This window comes from Diplotaxodon limnothrissa, linkage group LG17, assembly GCF_057381915.1.
Source record: "Diplotaxodon limnothrissa isolate DT_005_m linkage group LG17, D_limnothrissa_male_GT1.1, whole genome shotgun sequence".
NCBI classification, from domain to species: domain Eukaryota; kingdom Metazoa; phylum Chordata; class Actinopteri; order Cichliformes; family Cichlidae; genus Diplotaxodon; species Diplotaxodon limnothrissa.
In genome coordinates, this window is record NC_140612.1 from 21,206,337 (window position 1) to 21,222,559 (window position 16,223).

The 16,223-nt window shown below is 38.4% G+C and overlaps 1 protein-coding gene across 2 annotated transcripts; it reads left to right on the forward strand.

The window, feature by feature from the left end:
• The first annotated feature begins 5,433 nt into the window (after positions 1–5,433).
• LOC146614955 (uncharacterized) lies at positions 5,434–15,469 on the forward strand. Of its 2 annotated transcripts, none has more exons than XM_085375740.1 (9): positions 5,434–5,508; positions 10,257–10,319; positions 11,765–11,890; positions 12,926–13,000; positions 13,225–13,320; positions 13,521–13,621; positions 14,033–14,108; positions 14,534–14,617; positions 15,347–15,469. In XM_085375740.1, exons 1-9 carry the CDS (start codon positions 5,449–5,451, stop codon positions 15,467–15,469), a joined length of 804 nt encoding a protein of 267 aa, XP_085231866.1. In that variant the 5' UTR covers positions 5,434–5,448. The 2 variants fall into 2 exon arrangements, with proteins under 2 accessions (XP_085231866.1, XP_085231865.1); XM_085375739.1 differs by having other exon boundaries at positions 5,449–5,508; positions 14,054–14,108.
• The last annotated feature ends 754 nt before the right edge of the window (positions 15,470–16,223 follow it).

Consider the following 16,223-nt stretch of genomic DNA (forward strand, 5'->3'; position numbering starts at 1 on the left):
ACCCTGGAGGACGGGGCTGTGGCCCCCCCACACTCCCTAGCAGATCATTACATGGAGAAACCTTTGGAATGCAAGCATGCTGATCCACACAGGTATGCACACATGGGTATTCACAGACGCGGACTAAAGCTTTCTTGGCTGCTGCCTCAAAGCACACTGTGCGCTGTCTATCTTGCGTGCTGCACAATATCGTTTATTATTTAGTAAATATTGATATCTATGACTAGCTAGTTTATTGTGATGGTGCTTTGTTTTCTCTATTATTATGTTACTCTTTGTTGTTTGCTGTCTCCTCTGTTTGTTTTTTTTGTTTGTTTTTTTTTTTTTCTCCATACAGGTGACCCAGGAGTTCTTTTTTTTTTTTTCTCTCTCTTCCCCCCCCTTCTCACCGTCTCTTCTCCCCTTTGGTTTTCTTTCTTTCTCTCCCCCTCTTTCTCTCATTCATTCCCCCTGTCCTATTTATTAAAAAAACAAAAAACAAACAAACAAATAACTCACTTACTCACTCACTCACTCACTCCTAGGGTTGCCAACCGTCCCTTAAAAAACGGAATCGTCCCGTATTTAGAAACAAAAGTACATGTCCCGTATTGAGCTAATAAGGGACGCACTTTGTCCCATAATACAGTGAGAATCAAAAGTAGTCTATAACTTTTAATGGAATTAACGCTTTGTTTTAAAACATAATTCCCAGCCCCTCTCCTGCTTTGTGACCAATGAGCTGGCAGCACACTTATGACAATTCGAGTATGACAATTCAGATTACCGCTCATCTCATTGGTCGAGGAAAGGTCGCTTGCGGAGAAAATACCGGAAGACAAAAGATGACCACAACAAGAAGCATGGCCAACAGGGAAACAAACGCCGACACTGCAGTGCAAGTCTCGGATGACAGTACACCTAATGCTGGGCAGACACTGTGCGATTTTTTCAGTCGCGCGATTCAGCTCCTGCTCAAACTGCACGATTGACTCACAGGGGTTAGAAGTTCGCAGGTCACGATGCAGGGTCTCATTCCAAAACACCCGATGCTCTGATGCGACCTGAGTGCTCACACTGTGCCTCCATAAAATGAAGGTTATAACAGAAAATCTGTCGCTCGCTCTCTCTGTCTTTCACTCACACAGACACACCACCACCATCAACTTTGCTAAATTGCTAATGAAAAACATTGATCAGGCAGCTGTGATTGAGCAGCAGTGTAAATCCAACTATTTTCACGGTTGTTGTGGTCGTGATAATTTTGTGATGCCACATCGAAAAGGCTCGGATGAGCTTTCCAAAGTTCTACAAGTTGTGCCTCCATCGCTTGTGTCCAGATCACGCCGTCTTTTTCACCGACGTTTACGTGTTTGCGCGTGAGCAGTGTGAGCGCCTGTGGTGACACCCTCACGAGCGATTGATGATCGGGAGCTGGTCGTGAGGTGTTAATCACTTCTCGTTACCCCACATATACTACACGACGCACGATGAAGGCCAAAATCGGTCCGATCACTCAAAAATCGGCTCAAAATGGGCCTAAAACCGCACAGTGTAAGCCCAGCATTAGAGCAGCAATGTTTGTTTCCCTCAGAGAAAGGGAAGAATGGGAAAAGGAAAACACCTGGCTGGAAAAAGTTAATATGGGCATGTGCAGTGAATATCAGCGCTATGTGGCCAGAAGTGTGATAATATAACTTATTTTGTGTAATAAACAACTGCAAGGATAGATGATTACAACAAATTGATGACTAATACATAAAAGTAATACATAGATGAATAATGATGATGAGTTAAGATGCGTAATCATGGGAACAAGCGGGTTTACAAACAGGAGCAGCTGATTAGCATTAGAAAAGCTGAAATAATACCTTAGCTGAAGCCAATTGTACTAAATGCACTAAATGTGCACTGTTACAAGAATGTTTTTCTTTCTATTGTTTTCTATTATTTTAAGTTAAGCAGGACAGAGTTCTTTTAAAGAAAGATTTACTTATATTCTCAAAAGTTAAGCATGACAGGCTTCTGTTTAAGAAAGAGACCTGTTTTAGTGTGTTAATGTTGTCATTTTGAGCTAAAAATAAATGGCTAAATGATCATTTGTTTCACATGTGTTCATATCACAAAGAATAGAATATGCATCTACTTAAATCAACTTCAAGTCAAATGGTTAAAAAAATAATTTCACACACAAAAAAAGAGCTAGAAAATTCACCACACTGGGAAGGGTGAAGACAACTGGGTCGCCCGGCCCTGGCCACGAGGTGTCCCTTATTTATTTTTCAGGGAGTTGGCAACCCTACTCACTCCCTTCTGTGATGAATCGTAGCATAAACGAATCACTCAGGACTCACTCAACGTCAGTCCTGGCTCACAGCTCCTTCTTCTTCTTGGTTGGCAACCAATGTTAAGGCGCATTACTGCCCCCTGGCTCACAGCTCAGTGGACATTCAAAAATATATATATATTTGACACATTTGAGGAAAATACAAATAAAAATAAATAAAAATAAATGTTCCCTTTAGAAATCTTTTTTTTTTGCTTTTTTTTTTACTCTATAAAAATAGTTGTTTTTCTTTTTCAATCACTCATCTTAGCAGTAGGATATACATGAAAAGAGAAATAAATTAAGTTTGAGTGAAAATGTACATTTTTTGCACTCTCTGGGCAACTGCCTCAGTGACTCAAATGACTCAAAAGAACCCGATTCACTTTGGTGAGTGACTCATTGAAACTCAATTCAGTAAAAAGAATCAAATTTACCACCATTACCCCAGATCATTATGGCGCCCCCGTGCAGGATGGTGCGTAGAAAACATCTCACGTTGGATCTGCTTGTCTTGCCATGTTGGAAACCATCAGGACCATCAAGGTTGCATTTTTTCTCATCAGAGAATAAAACTTTCTTCCACCTTTCAATGTCCCATGTTTGGTGCTTTCTTGCAAAGTCCAAACGGTCAGTTCTGTGGTGTTCAAGGAGACAAGGCCTTTGGCGTTTTTTGTTTTTGAAGCCCTTCAGTCTCAGATGCCATCTGATGTTAAGGGGCTGCAGTCAGCACCAGTAACAACCTTAATTTGGGTCAAGGATTGCCCAGAGTCTTGACAGACAGCCAACTGGATCCTCCGACTCAGTGCTGTGGAAACTTTTTTGTCTTCCACTTGACTCTTATATTCCATAACCCATTAAAAAAATTCCAAATGACTGTCTTACTGCTTTCCACCTCAGATGCGATGGCATGCTGCCAGAGACCCTGCTTATGCAGTTCAACAACCCGACCACGTTCAAAAAGGGAACTTAATTTTGTTTTTGCCATCAGAACATCATAACAGTGTGACTATCAGACAGAAAATGAAAATGAATCCATATTTTTGCACAGATTTGTCGAAATGGAAAATCTGTAATTGATGTTATATAAAAATGCTATCATTAGTCTCATTATATATGAGCTTATTAATCAAGGCTAAACCATTTAGATCTGTATCTATAAATTACATAATAATAAGGCATAATGCTTTATAAATGAAGTATTCACCATTATCTCACTAATGCTTAATACAGTGCGGTTATGTGTATGTTTCAGTGTATAACTACCATCGGGTTAGATATTTAGCGAGGGATTGCAGATGAAAAGAAATAACAGTGTTTATTAATCTACACTGTGCCTGTTAAAAATAAACAAATAAAAATCAAAATATGTAATGTAATATAACAAAGTAAGGAATGTTTTTTTAAATATTCATTTTATACTTTACACTTTCAATCTGAGTACTTCGGGTGTTTAAATTGACAGTGAAGTTTTTATCTATTTCTTGACATCCATAATTAAAGAAAATAAGATAGCTGACTACCAAACACAAATGACAGGACAAGCAACACCACTGTTCTTAGTGAGTCAAAGCCAAACTGTGTGATGGCGTGAAATTTGGAAACTAAACCTGGCCCCTCCCCTTCTGCATAAAATTTAAATTCCTCAGAAAGAAAACCACCTGCGTTCAGCAAAAACAATCAGGAAGATGTTACAGAAACAGCTTGGAACAGTCAGAATAACAAAGCAGCCAAGCCTTATGGTATTAATTGCTCATAGAACAAGAGTTACGTCTGGTATCTCACAGCCGCAATGGATGTTTACACTGCACACGTCATTACCACTGTTTTGGCTAATGTGGCTGATTCCAGAGATATTTTTATATTTTTGCCCAAATCTGTAAATGTCTGCTGGGAAACAACCAGGGACACTGTTTATGACTGTTTCTCTAACACACATAAGTTTGGCCATAAACACACTCTGCTGGTCCATCCCCTGCAGCTATTTTTAACCTAAAGTCAACACAGCACCCAGTTTAATGACTCTGCTGGATTCCAGTCTATTTTACTCCCGTCCTGGTACAGCACTTACTACAAAATAACACTGATATGAAATTGAAATATTATTTTGATAAGTCCAAGCAAATAACTTGATCACAAATATACAAATCAAACTGAAGCCAAATTAACATCTTATTGTAGCTGACTTTGTGCATCAAGATCATGGAATCCAGTTTTCCATAGCAAAACTGCATCAATCACAGCTAGAAGATGTTCCTGGTATCAAAACATAGGTAAAAATAATGGAAAATGTCCAATTTAACTTCGGCTAAAACATCCTTCCAAAAAAATCCTGGAAGCAGTGGTCTAAATCAGTTCAAAAAGATAATCACTTTTGGAGGTCGTATGTGCAATGGCCCATAACAGTATTTCTTAAAGACACACACAAACTGATCCACTAATATAACAACCTTCTGGTGTGTGCTGAGAGTTTGTTATGTGTGAACACATAATGACAATAAAGGATACTTCTTCTTCTTCTTCTTCTTCTGGGTAACGATAATTGCAAGAAATTTAAGTTTGCAGCTCACCTCTCCAGGTAGAACGATGATTTATGCTCAGTTGAGATGCTTTTGGCCCATCACATGCTGTTCTGAACAGTGCTGAAAGGACAGAAGGAAAAGGTGAAGGAAGGAGTTGTGGAGCAGGATTGTTGGGTCTGCAGTTGCCATGCAACAATGAAGTTGGGCTGTTGCTGCTGTGTTTGTTTATGGTGTAAAAATAAACACGTTTTCACATTAGAAATGCTATTTGTCTTCCCTGTGTCCTTTCATCACACTTGTTACTTATTTTCCTCCCTTTCCTCCTGTCACTTTCACTTTCTTTTTCATACTTCTTTGTCATTTACCTTCCTGTTTTCTTACTGACATTCATATCTCTATTTCAATCACCCTCCACACTTAATTAGTTGTTATTGTTACCTGGAATAACCTCTCCTCTCCTCTTCTCCCCTTCTCTCTTTTCCTCTCAGCCAATCTTCCAAACTTGGTCATGTTATTCGTTCTGCCGCCAAACACGGAGCTTTAAACAACATCCATCACACAGGAGTGGGCTCTGGACTTTACTCTGTTTCTATTTTAACTGGACTCGCTCAGACAGCAGCCATGGCTCGCTGCAGGAGCTACTTGCGAGGACTTGCTATCTGTGTTACTGTGTTGCTACTGGTAAGCACACTGCTAATTGTTAACTGCATGTTTGTGTGGGCTGTCGGAGGTGATTGGATCTTTAAAAAATGAAAATTTTAAAAAGGTAATCTTAAAAAATTCTAATGGTCTAAAATCTTAATCTACTATTTTTGAAATACACAGTGTGTCATTCAGGTGTTGATTACATGTGCTAATTAATGAATTTCAATGTAACTACAGTCTTGTAAACAGAAGGTGAAAAGCAGAAACAGTATGTTTGTTTTTAACTTTTTTTCTTTTACTTATAATTTTGTAGACATGTAATTATTTTGCGTTGAGCACGTACAAAATTTAGTTTCATTCTGGGTTCAAATACATATTTGTGATAATTGTGGTAATAACTAGCAACTGCTTTCTGGTAGCAGGTGCAAGATTATATTTGTCTAATTTTTGGCAACTATTATATGTTGCGTTTAAATCCAATCAATCTTTATTTATAAAGCACTTTAAAATACCCAGCACAGGACCAAAGTGCTGTACATTAAATATGTTAAGAACAATAAAATAAAACAAAACAATAAAAATAAAACACATAATACATAAAAACTTAAAGCAGCCCTATATTTAAAACGAGAGAAAACAGCATAGAATCAACTTTTTTTCTTGTTTTTTTGGGTGAAGTATTTGTTTTCATGTATTCTTAATACTTATCTAAACATTAAAATATTTTAGGTGGTGTGTTATGTTGCCAAAATCTTGCACTGTGTGGTACTCAAAAAGATTTTCTTTTATTTAAAGTAAACATTTAGTCTTGATTTAATCTTTTTACTAATAAATCTCTCTTCACTACACTAAAACACTAAAATAATGTGGAGGTCTTTTAGCAACAATTTTAGAACCTTCACTTTTTAAGTTCATAAGAGGAAGGAAGGAGGCAGGGGACTAGGGAGTGTCATAACCACGGTCTAGGACGAAACAACAAAGATCCATGAGTACATCAGGAAGATGGCCTCACAACTGATAGTGTGCTTAGTGAATACCTCAGGCAGCAGAAACCAGAGAAAGGAGAGGAGCAAGAAGAGGAACCATCATGGGAGGACAAGCCCCTGCATGTACCACCAGGAGATAGAAGAAGTGGCTGATATCAAGAAATCCAACTGGTGGTTAAACAAAGCTGGACTGAAAGCTAGCACAGAGCCACTAACCATGGCAGCACAGGAAAAAGCACTAAGCACGAGATCCATACAGGCTGAGGTTTACCAAACCAGGAAAGATTCCAGGTGCAGGCTGTGTAAAGATGCCCCTGAGACAATCCAGCGAATAACAGCAGGGTGCAAGATGCTAGCAAGCAGGGAAACACTGAATGCCATAACCAAGCGGGTGCCATAGTATACAGGAACATCTATGCAGAATATAGCTTGGACATCCCAAGGTCAAAATGGGATACACCCCTAGGGTGGTTGAGAATGACCGAGCTAAGATCCTGTGTGACTTCCAGATACAGACAGACAAACCAACCGGGCATAGCAGTGGTGGACAACCAAAAGAAGAAGGCCCTCAGTGAAAGATGTAGCTATGAAGCTGTGAAGTACCAACAGCTGAGAGGAGCTTGAGAAGATGTGTAGGGTGAAGCCAACAGTGGTCCCTGTTTTCATCCGAGCACTGGCTGCAACAAATCCCAGGAACAACCTCTGAGATTTTTATCCAGATGAGCGCAGTCCTAAAAACAGCAAAGGTACTGTGGAGGACCCTCAAGCTCCCAGGCCTCTGGTAGAGGACCAAGATCGAAGCAATTTTTTATATATGCGAATACATTTGTGTTATTAACAGAAATTTCATTCCACAGCTAGGCTGATGATATACTGCTATATGTGGTCTTTGCTCCTGATAATTCATGACCAATTGATGCCCTCCTTTTTAGATATAGTTTTAGATTTATTTAGGGAAAACAACCACATCTTTAAAGGAAAATATTTTCAAAATGTTTCTTATAACTTTTAAGTAGCTCAATACTTTTATTGCTTATTTTAACTGTTATTTTATTTATGTCCATTTTTTCAGTGTCTTTGTGCTTTCTTGTGTTTCAGTGAAGCACTTTTATTCTTACAAAACATTAGATAGAAGTAAAGTTGACCAATGCAAATCAAAACTTTGTAGAACAGACGTTGTCAAAGATTATCTTTGAGGCCCCAGCGTTGTTAATATAGCTCTTATCCATCAGAGAACAGTTTCACTTTCCATGTTACATTATAACTTCTTATACAGCAAGTTCATACACTTTTAAACCTAAAAGATTTAAAAAGTAAGTTTTAAATAAAATGTGGATAGAAAACTTGTTAGAGGTTCATTTTGTCCATTTATAAAATCTCTTTTCCTTAATTTACTGTTGTTTATTCACTCATTTGTTCTTCATATATTGCCATCGTGTTTCCCCCCTTTGCCTTGAGTCAATGATTTTATCTGCTTTTTTATTCCTCCTGTTGTACTTCCCAACTTCTCTTCAACACCTGCAATCAAATTTAATGCCTAAAATGACAATCTGTGGTATAATTACAGCAGCTTTTGTTGCCAGTTTGCAATAAATAGAGATTATTTCACAAACACTCCAACATGGGAATTTCTTTCCTGTTTCCTGCTTCGTTAAGTATATATATATATATATATATATATGTGTGTGTGTGTGTGTGTGTGTGTGTGTGTACATATACAGTGGGGCAAAAAAGTATTTAGTCAGCCACCGATTGTGCAAGTTCCCCCACTTAAAATGATGACAGAGGTCAGTAATTTGCACCAGAGGTACACTTCAACTGTGAGAGACAGAATGTGAAAAAAAAATCCATGAATCCACATGGTAGGATTTGTAAAGAATTTATTCGTAAATCAGGGTGGAAAATAAGTATTTGGTCACCTCAAACAAGGAAAATCTCTGGCTCTCACAGACCTGTAACGTCTTCTGTAAGAAGCTTTTCTGTCCCCCACGCGTTACCTGTATGAATGGCACCTGTTTGAACTCATCATCTGTATAAAAGACACCTGTCCACAGCCTCAAACAGTCAGACTCCAAACTCCGCCATGGCCAAGACCAAAGAGCTTTCGAAGGACACCAGGAAAAGTATTGTAGACCTGCACCAGACTGGGAAGAGTGAATCTACAATAGGCAAGCAGCTTGGTGTGAAAAAATCAACTGTGGGAGCAATCATCAGAAAATGGAAGACATACAAGACCACTGATAATCTCCCTCGATCTGGGGCTCCACGCAAGATCTCATCCCGTGGGGTCAAAATGATCATGAGAACGGTGAGCAAAGATCCCAGAACCACACGGGGGGACCTGGTGAATGACCTGCAGAGAGCTGGGACCAAAGTAACAAAGGTCACCATCAGTAACACACTACAACGGCAGGGAATCAAATCCCGCAGTGCCAGACGTGTTCCGCTGCTGAAGCCAGTGCATGTCCAGGCCCGTCTGAAGTTTGCCAGAGAGCACATGGATGATACAGCAGAGGATTGGGAGAATGTCATGTGGTCAGATGAAACCAAAGTAGAACTTTTTGGTATAAACTCAACTCGTCGTGTTTGGAGGAAGAAGAATACTGAGTTGCATCCCAAGAACACCATACCTACTGTGAAGCATGGGGGTGGAAACATCATGCTATGGGGCTGTTTTTCTGCCAAGGGGACAGGACGACTGATCCGTGTTAAGGACAGAATGAATGGGGCCATGTATCGTGAGATTTTGAGCCAAAACCTCCTTCCATCAGTGAGAACTTTGAAGATGAAACGAGGCTGGGTCTTCCAACATGACAAAGATCCAAAACACACCGCCCGGGCAACAAAGGAGTGGCTCCGTAAGAAGCATTTGAAAGTCCTGGAGTGGCCTAGCCAGTCTCCAGACCTCAACCCCATAGAAAATCTGTGGCGGGAGTTGAAAGTCCGTGTTGCTCGGCAACAGCCCCAAAACATCACTGCTCTCGAGAAGATCTGCATGGAGGAATGGGCCAAAATACCAGCTACTGTGTGTGCAAACCTGGTAAAGACCTATAGTAAACGTTTGACCTCTGTTATTGCCAACAAAGGTTATATTACAAAGTATTGAGTCGTATTTTTGTTATTGACCAAATACTTATTTTCCACCCTGATTTACGAATAAATTCTTTACAAATCCTACCATGTGGATTCATGGATTTTTTTTTCACATTCTGTCTCTCACAGTTGAAGTGTACCTCTGGTGCAAATTACTGACCTCTGTCATCATTTTAGGTGGGGGAACTTGCACAATTGGTGGCTGACTAAATACTTTTTTGCCCCACTGTATACATTTTGCATCTCTGTGGTTGTGAATGCTGGGGCTCAAACTCAGGAGCTTACTTGGTGCTCCACTAAGTTTAAGCAACATCTAGAAATAATAGAAATAAATGTGTGAGTGTTTTTATTGTTTTTTTCTGTTCATTTAAACTGCGTAAGACAAGTTGCAGAGAGAATATTCACTAAGTAAGCCAACAGAGGCTGGGAATGTGGAAGTCAAAGAATGAGACAACCATGAGTGTTTAAGGTGTAGTTGGACTGTTTTGGAAAGTTTCAACTTGCTGACTGTGAGACAGATTACATTTGTGATATAAAGCTGTCAGAGTTCCCAGTCTCTCTGGGGAAGAGAAGGCATTTCACAGGAATGTTTCTGCTGTTAAAGACTTCCTGATCTGTGAACCCAACCAACAGCCACTTTTGTGTAAACCAGTTTGAGTCATTGCCTTTTACTATTTTTATTCTTTATTCATTTTTATTATGCAGGTGTCTGGGTTTGTGATGATTGGTGCTGCTTTTTCCCCCATTGATGATATACCTGTTGCAGAGGTAAAATGGGATTTTTTTCACCACACTTTTTTATACAAGAATCAACTATGTAGTGAAACAGCTCTAATTTCACATTATATTTCCTCAGACTCACAGTTGACATTTTATAACACAACTTCTACTTTCTTGTAAGATTCTGGTGCATACATTATCCACAATGCAACTGTGAGCCTGCCACTTGTAATGTAGCTTGGACTCTAGCACTGATAGGAAGAAGATAGATAGATAGATAGATAGATAGATAGATAGATAGATACATACATACATACATACATACATACATACATACATACATACATAGATACTAATCAACGTGTATGATTTCCAAAGTTCTTTCTATTTTTTGCTAAAAACAGACTATGGTTAAATAAAGGCATATTTGAATATATATAATAATTATAATAATATAATTGTGTATTGCTGTGCTGTTATTAGTTACTGCATTTATTAGTTATTTTATACATTTTCATTTTTACATATTTTATCTTTTATATTATTGCTAAATAGTACCCATCCCCCGTCATTTGGTTATAGTTTGCTTCCAAGTAGCCAGACCTTCTTGAAGTCTTTAGAGTGGTCTTTAATATAGTTTCCCAGGATTTCTGAGGGTCTTTCAAAGTTTTCTTTGGACACTGGCTGCTTTATCCTCACTTTCATTCCAGCCAGTATACTTGACAATTTTAGAGGATTGATTTCTTTTTTTAGCCACAGAAAACCAACTTAAGAATAATTCAAGCACAAAAAGGCACCTAACTCGAACAATGAATCAGTGTTATGTGACAATCAACTTCACCAATAAATTAATTTTCAGTAGCATCTTCAAGCACTTCATTACCGGAAGTGTGTCACAAACATGTCACTTTTTCCTATTTCTTTTGTTGAATCTATAAAAATGCCAAAGATGGCACAGTTTTACAGACATAAAATGATATTTTTGCACCAACAAGGTGATTCCCAGAGAGCTAGCAGCTGAAAACTTGGCATATCTCAACATGGTGTGCTATGTGTCCTTAAAATATCTGAGGAACCTGGACAAGGAGTGGGCAAAAGAAGTGCCAGGCCTAAAGACTAACAACAGCAGATGAGTGGTATCTCAAAGTCATGTCCTAAATAGGAAAAGGACTTGCAAGGATCTGGCACATAATCTAAAAGATGCATCTGGACCTTCTGCTCCACACTGCATCACAAGTGTGTGATTGTGTGTGAATGGGTGAATGACTCTATGTCGTGTAAAACACTTTGGGGTCCTTAGCGACTAAGTAAAGCGCTATACAAATGCAGGCTATACCATTTACCATTTCTGCTGATCCTGTTCATTGCCTCATTAGAAATGGTCTCAGATACTGTTCTGCATATTCAATAGTTGTTATTATAAATATTTGTTATTTATTCCTTTTGTTTAGGTTAAATAAAATATATTTGTTATCTGACGTTCTCTCTTTCAGTTGTTTGACCAGCTGTCCATTAGTAATGGCTTACTGGTCCTGCAGGTGTTTGGTCCACTCACAATGGTTTTGTCTGTTCTGGGCATATCTGCTGCCTCTTTGGACTACAAATCTTTGCTGTTGGTGGTGAGTAACACAAATTCATACATGTGTTTGTTAAAATAAGATAAGATGAGATAAGATAAGATAAGATAAAATAAAATAAACTTTATTAGTCCCACGCATGGAAAATTAGTTTTGTTAAAGCAGTAAAGCAGATAAGATAACATAAAATAAATTTGTACATTTTTTCTATGTACAAAGTTGCATAGAAAAAAATAGAGAACAAACACTGGAATAAGATATCCATAAGATACTGTACACAATAAAATAGAATAAAATAAAATACTATATGCAATCGAATAAAATAGAATACAAATGCTATATACAATTGAGTATAATACAACGATGCCAGAAAAAGAGTAATGCACTTAGTGTTGTTGCTATTGCACATGTGTGGATGTGTGTGTTTGGTCAGTTGAAGTCTTTGTTGTGGAGTCTGACAGCAGTGGTGAGGAAAGACCTGCAAAATCTCTCCGTCCCACACCGTGGGTGACGCAGCCTGCCACTGAAGGAGCTGCTCAGTGCTGTCAGAGTCTCCTGCATGGGGTGAGAGATGTTGTCCAACAGGGATGACAGCTTAGCCACCATTCTCCTGTCACTCTCCACCTCCACTGGGTCCAGAGCGCATCCTAGAACAGAGCTGGCCCTTCTGATCAGCCTGTTCAGTCTCTTCCTGTCCCCAGCAGAGATGTTGCCGCCCCAGCAGACCACACCATAAAAGATAGCTGAGGCCACCACAGAGTCATAGAAGGTCTTCAGGAGTGGGCTCTTCACTCCACAAGTTCAAATGTAGCATCTTTGTGAGGATCCTAGCTGATACAAGTATTCCCAACCCCTAATCCCTAATTGCATATATACGAAAACATAATTTTAACCCAAATTCTAAAGCTAAGTTTGAAGCTGCTGTCCCTAAATGAGGCTGACCCCCAAATGCCCCTGTGTTCCAAAAATGTCCTCACTACAAAGGTTATTGGTCCAAAGTGGTCCCCCAAAACGTACACATACAAGTACAAACACACACACTAGAGTAGTGGCATTAACCTGTAATCTTTTTTCCAGTTTTCTGCTCTGACATTTGTGGAGTTTGTGGCACTAATGATCGTTGCCTCACCCCTGGTTCAGGTTCAAGCTCAGGTAACTACCTGTTCGTTTCACTTACTGTATTTTTAGACAGTCCTTGCTTTCTTGTCACCAGTGCCCCCTGGAGGTATGCAATGACTATGAAATATGAAACCGTTATCTTTGGGCTGTAAACTGACTAAATAAGTAATAAAGTAATACAGATGAAAGTTAATTACTCTTAAAACTCTGCTTGTGTTTGTGTATCACTCTTCAAACGTTTATATTATTTACTGTAGATGGACTTTGCCGTGGATGAATTGTTTCTCAATGTGACACCCCTACACAAAGCAGCAGCTGACATCCAGAAAGAATTAAATAAGCTTCAGACGTCGGTAAGTGAAACAAAGAAAAAAAAATAAGGATAAAGAAATGAAAAAGTGATATAACTTTTTAGTTTTTCCTGTTGTCCTGTTGTCATAGCAACAGCTATGACCTAATTTTATAGACATATATGACCTGAATGAGTAATTCAACACCAAGACTAATGATAACCTTGAGCTTTAACTGATGATAATATTTGTGTGTTTTCAAGGACTCCTGTTGTGGTTTGAGGAAATTTGAAGACTGGGATAATCAGCTTCCTTTTTCCTGTATCTGCACACCTCCTACAACCACCTATACCAGTGAGTCAAGGTATGTTAAGACTGGATTTTAGATAGATTAGCTGAATATTGAATTGTAGAGTCATTTTTTATCTAATTTTTTAAAATAATTTCTATTTCATACGTTTAGAAAATGTGTAATTTGCTTGAGTTTTTAGCTGTTTTTCAGAATAAGGTAGGGTACACCCTACAATATAGGGTCACAACAACAGAGGCGACTGTTGTTGTGATTTGCCACTGTATAAATAAAATTGAAATGAACTGAATATTTAAGTTTAATACATTTTTAAATTATTTAGCTGTCGATCAACGTCCCTACCCTTACCTATGGTAAAGAGCTGTGGGTAGTGACCACTCCCCCTGCGGCCCGGCCCCAGTGGAAGAAGATGGATGGATGGGTTGTCTTGGCTCTTAAATTTTGGCTTTCTGTTTTTGCCCACAGATCTCAGCCTGGTAATTCCAGCTCATATGAGCCTTGTGTGATGGTGGGAAGTAACCAGCAGTTTGTGCACTCCAAGGTAAATATTTGCTTCAGGGTTTTGTTCTTCTTCTATCATTAATTTTCACACAGTTCTACTATTTCCTCAGCATCTTTCTTTCTACAATTCTCCAGTGTTTTCTCCCTTTCTCTGGTTATTTTTTCTTTTTTCTTGCTCTCCTTTACTAGTTTTCCTGATTATCCTTTTTTCTTATGTTTTGTTCTATTTTACTATTTTCTATTATACTTTTAAATTTACATTTTCCATCTTCCCACTGTACATCTTCGATCCAGTGGCAGTCTGGTTTAGTCTTTCTATTCTTTAGTTCAGTTAATCTTTTATAATGTTGTTTAGTTATAAAGACAAACAGAAGCAAATAAACGCAAAGGGAAATTTGACTTATGTACGCCAAAAACAGACGTTTTTTTAATCATGTTGATTCTTCACCTTTATATTTTTGGCAGCCCTGTGGTCCCATCCTAAAGAGCTACCTGAGTTTCCCAGTCAAGCTCAGAATAGGAATCATTTCAGCTTTCGCCACCATTGCAGTAAGAAAAAAAACACTCAGCTTTTTTTTTTTTATCTTACTTTAAAACCAAGATCCATATCTTTTTTTTTAATATATAAAGAGTTGAAAAGAGAACAAACTCCAGCTGCTTGAAGAAATTAACAAATGCATGAATGCAAAAATTCTAAAATCTAAAAGTTATGATTGTAGATATGTTTGCATGATTGAGGAAGAGGCTATATGGTTGTTCTATACCCATATAAACGTGGTTTATATGGGTATAAAAGGATTAGAGGAGAAATTTAAGTTCATAGAAGTTCCCAAGACATGAATTTTAATTTCTGGAAATGTCTAGTTTATATATGTGCTTGTCTAGAATTTCTGGAAGAGTTTCTCTGATAGTGTCCATCCATTCTAAAACACTGGAAGTTTCAAGAAAAGCTTTTACTCTATGATTTCATTGCAAAATTGATTGTTTGGAAACAGGTTGACCCTAATGGTCCACCTGTGCAATCGCCTTGCAATCAAAATCGTTTGCTCAGATTCAGGGTGTTACACAGAAATTTGATTTCAGTCTCAAACAGCCAAAAGTGCAACAAGAAAAAGTCACCAGGCAACCACTGATTTTTCCCTTTTGCAAGGCAATTGCAGTGCAATTTTTACTGTGATGAATAATGATGTATAAAATATTATACACAGTGTGTGTGTGTGTGTGTGTGTGTGTGTGTGTGTGTGTGTGTGTGTGTGTGTGTGTGTGTGTGTGTTGCAGATAACAGCCATTGCTCTGTGTCTTGCTTTGGGTCTGGAGAAATACTGGAAGAAGCCTCCAGTTGAAACTACAGTCGACGACTACGACAGAGTGAAATACCAACCTAAACCTTCCCTCACCTGACCTCTGACCCCCTTTCACCCAAAATTAAGACAACGATACTAATGCGCTTCCACTCTCTGGGCTTCTGGTGCTGATGAGATGGTCCAGAATGAACACATGGTGCTTTATGGAGCTGTTGCCTGAAAATGCTAATTTGGTGTATATGGTGTAAAACATTTCCTTCTTGAAATGTTCATCTTGTGTTTAATGGAAGGGGATCAAAACAGTAGATACTTAAACTTTTCATTGTAGCAAAATACCTTCATGTATTCAGTAGCAGAAGCAAATTTCTAACAGCAGCATCCTGATGGCATCAGCTTTAACCACTACAGCTGCTTCCCATATCAACATGGAAATTTCTGTTACTGTTTAAACATGCTTCTGGTATCTAGTTAGCACAAAGCAGGTGCCATCATTAATCATTAATCTTTAGCAGCTAACTTGTGTTTTTGCAGAATGACAGTCTTTTATGGGCATAATCATTGTTTTTTGGAGGAAAATCTAAAGGATGTTAGTCTGTTTTAGACATTTTTTAAAAATAAATTGGCAATCGCTCTATTTGCAAAAACTAAAATAGGAAGTCTGGGTTTTTGGGTCTAGAATCAGTTATAAATAATTATTTTAGTCTTTTAACTCCATTCAGAGGACTGCTTTAGGACTGTTTTGCAAATGCCTCTGGACAAATTGCCACCATTTTCAGAACAATCACAGTAACAGAGGGTGTAACGGCTCTCCTGGATCTGCTCCATATTAATTCTGATTGGTTGTAAAACTA

Excerpts from the sequence above, each read along its gene's own strand:
- LOC146614955 (XM_085375740.1), top strand. The coding sequence starts at position 5,449 with ATGGCTCGCTGCAGGAGCTACTTGCGAGGACTTGCTATCTGTGTTACT. Across the intron at positions 13,321-13,520 it reads TAAATAAGCTTCAGACGTCG|GACTCCTGTTGTGGTTTGAG; the intron begins GTAAGTGAAACA and ends TGTGTTTTCAAG. Across the intron at positions 14,109-14,533 it reads AGCAGTTTGTGCACTCCAAG|CCCTGTGGTCCCATCCTAAA; the intron begins GTAAATATTTGC and ends TATTTTTGGCAG.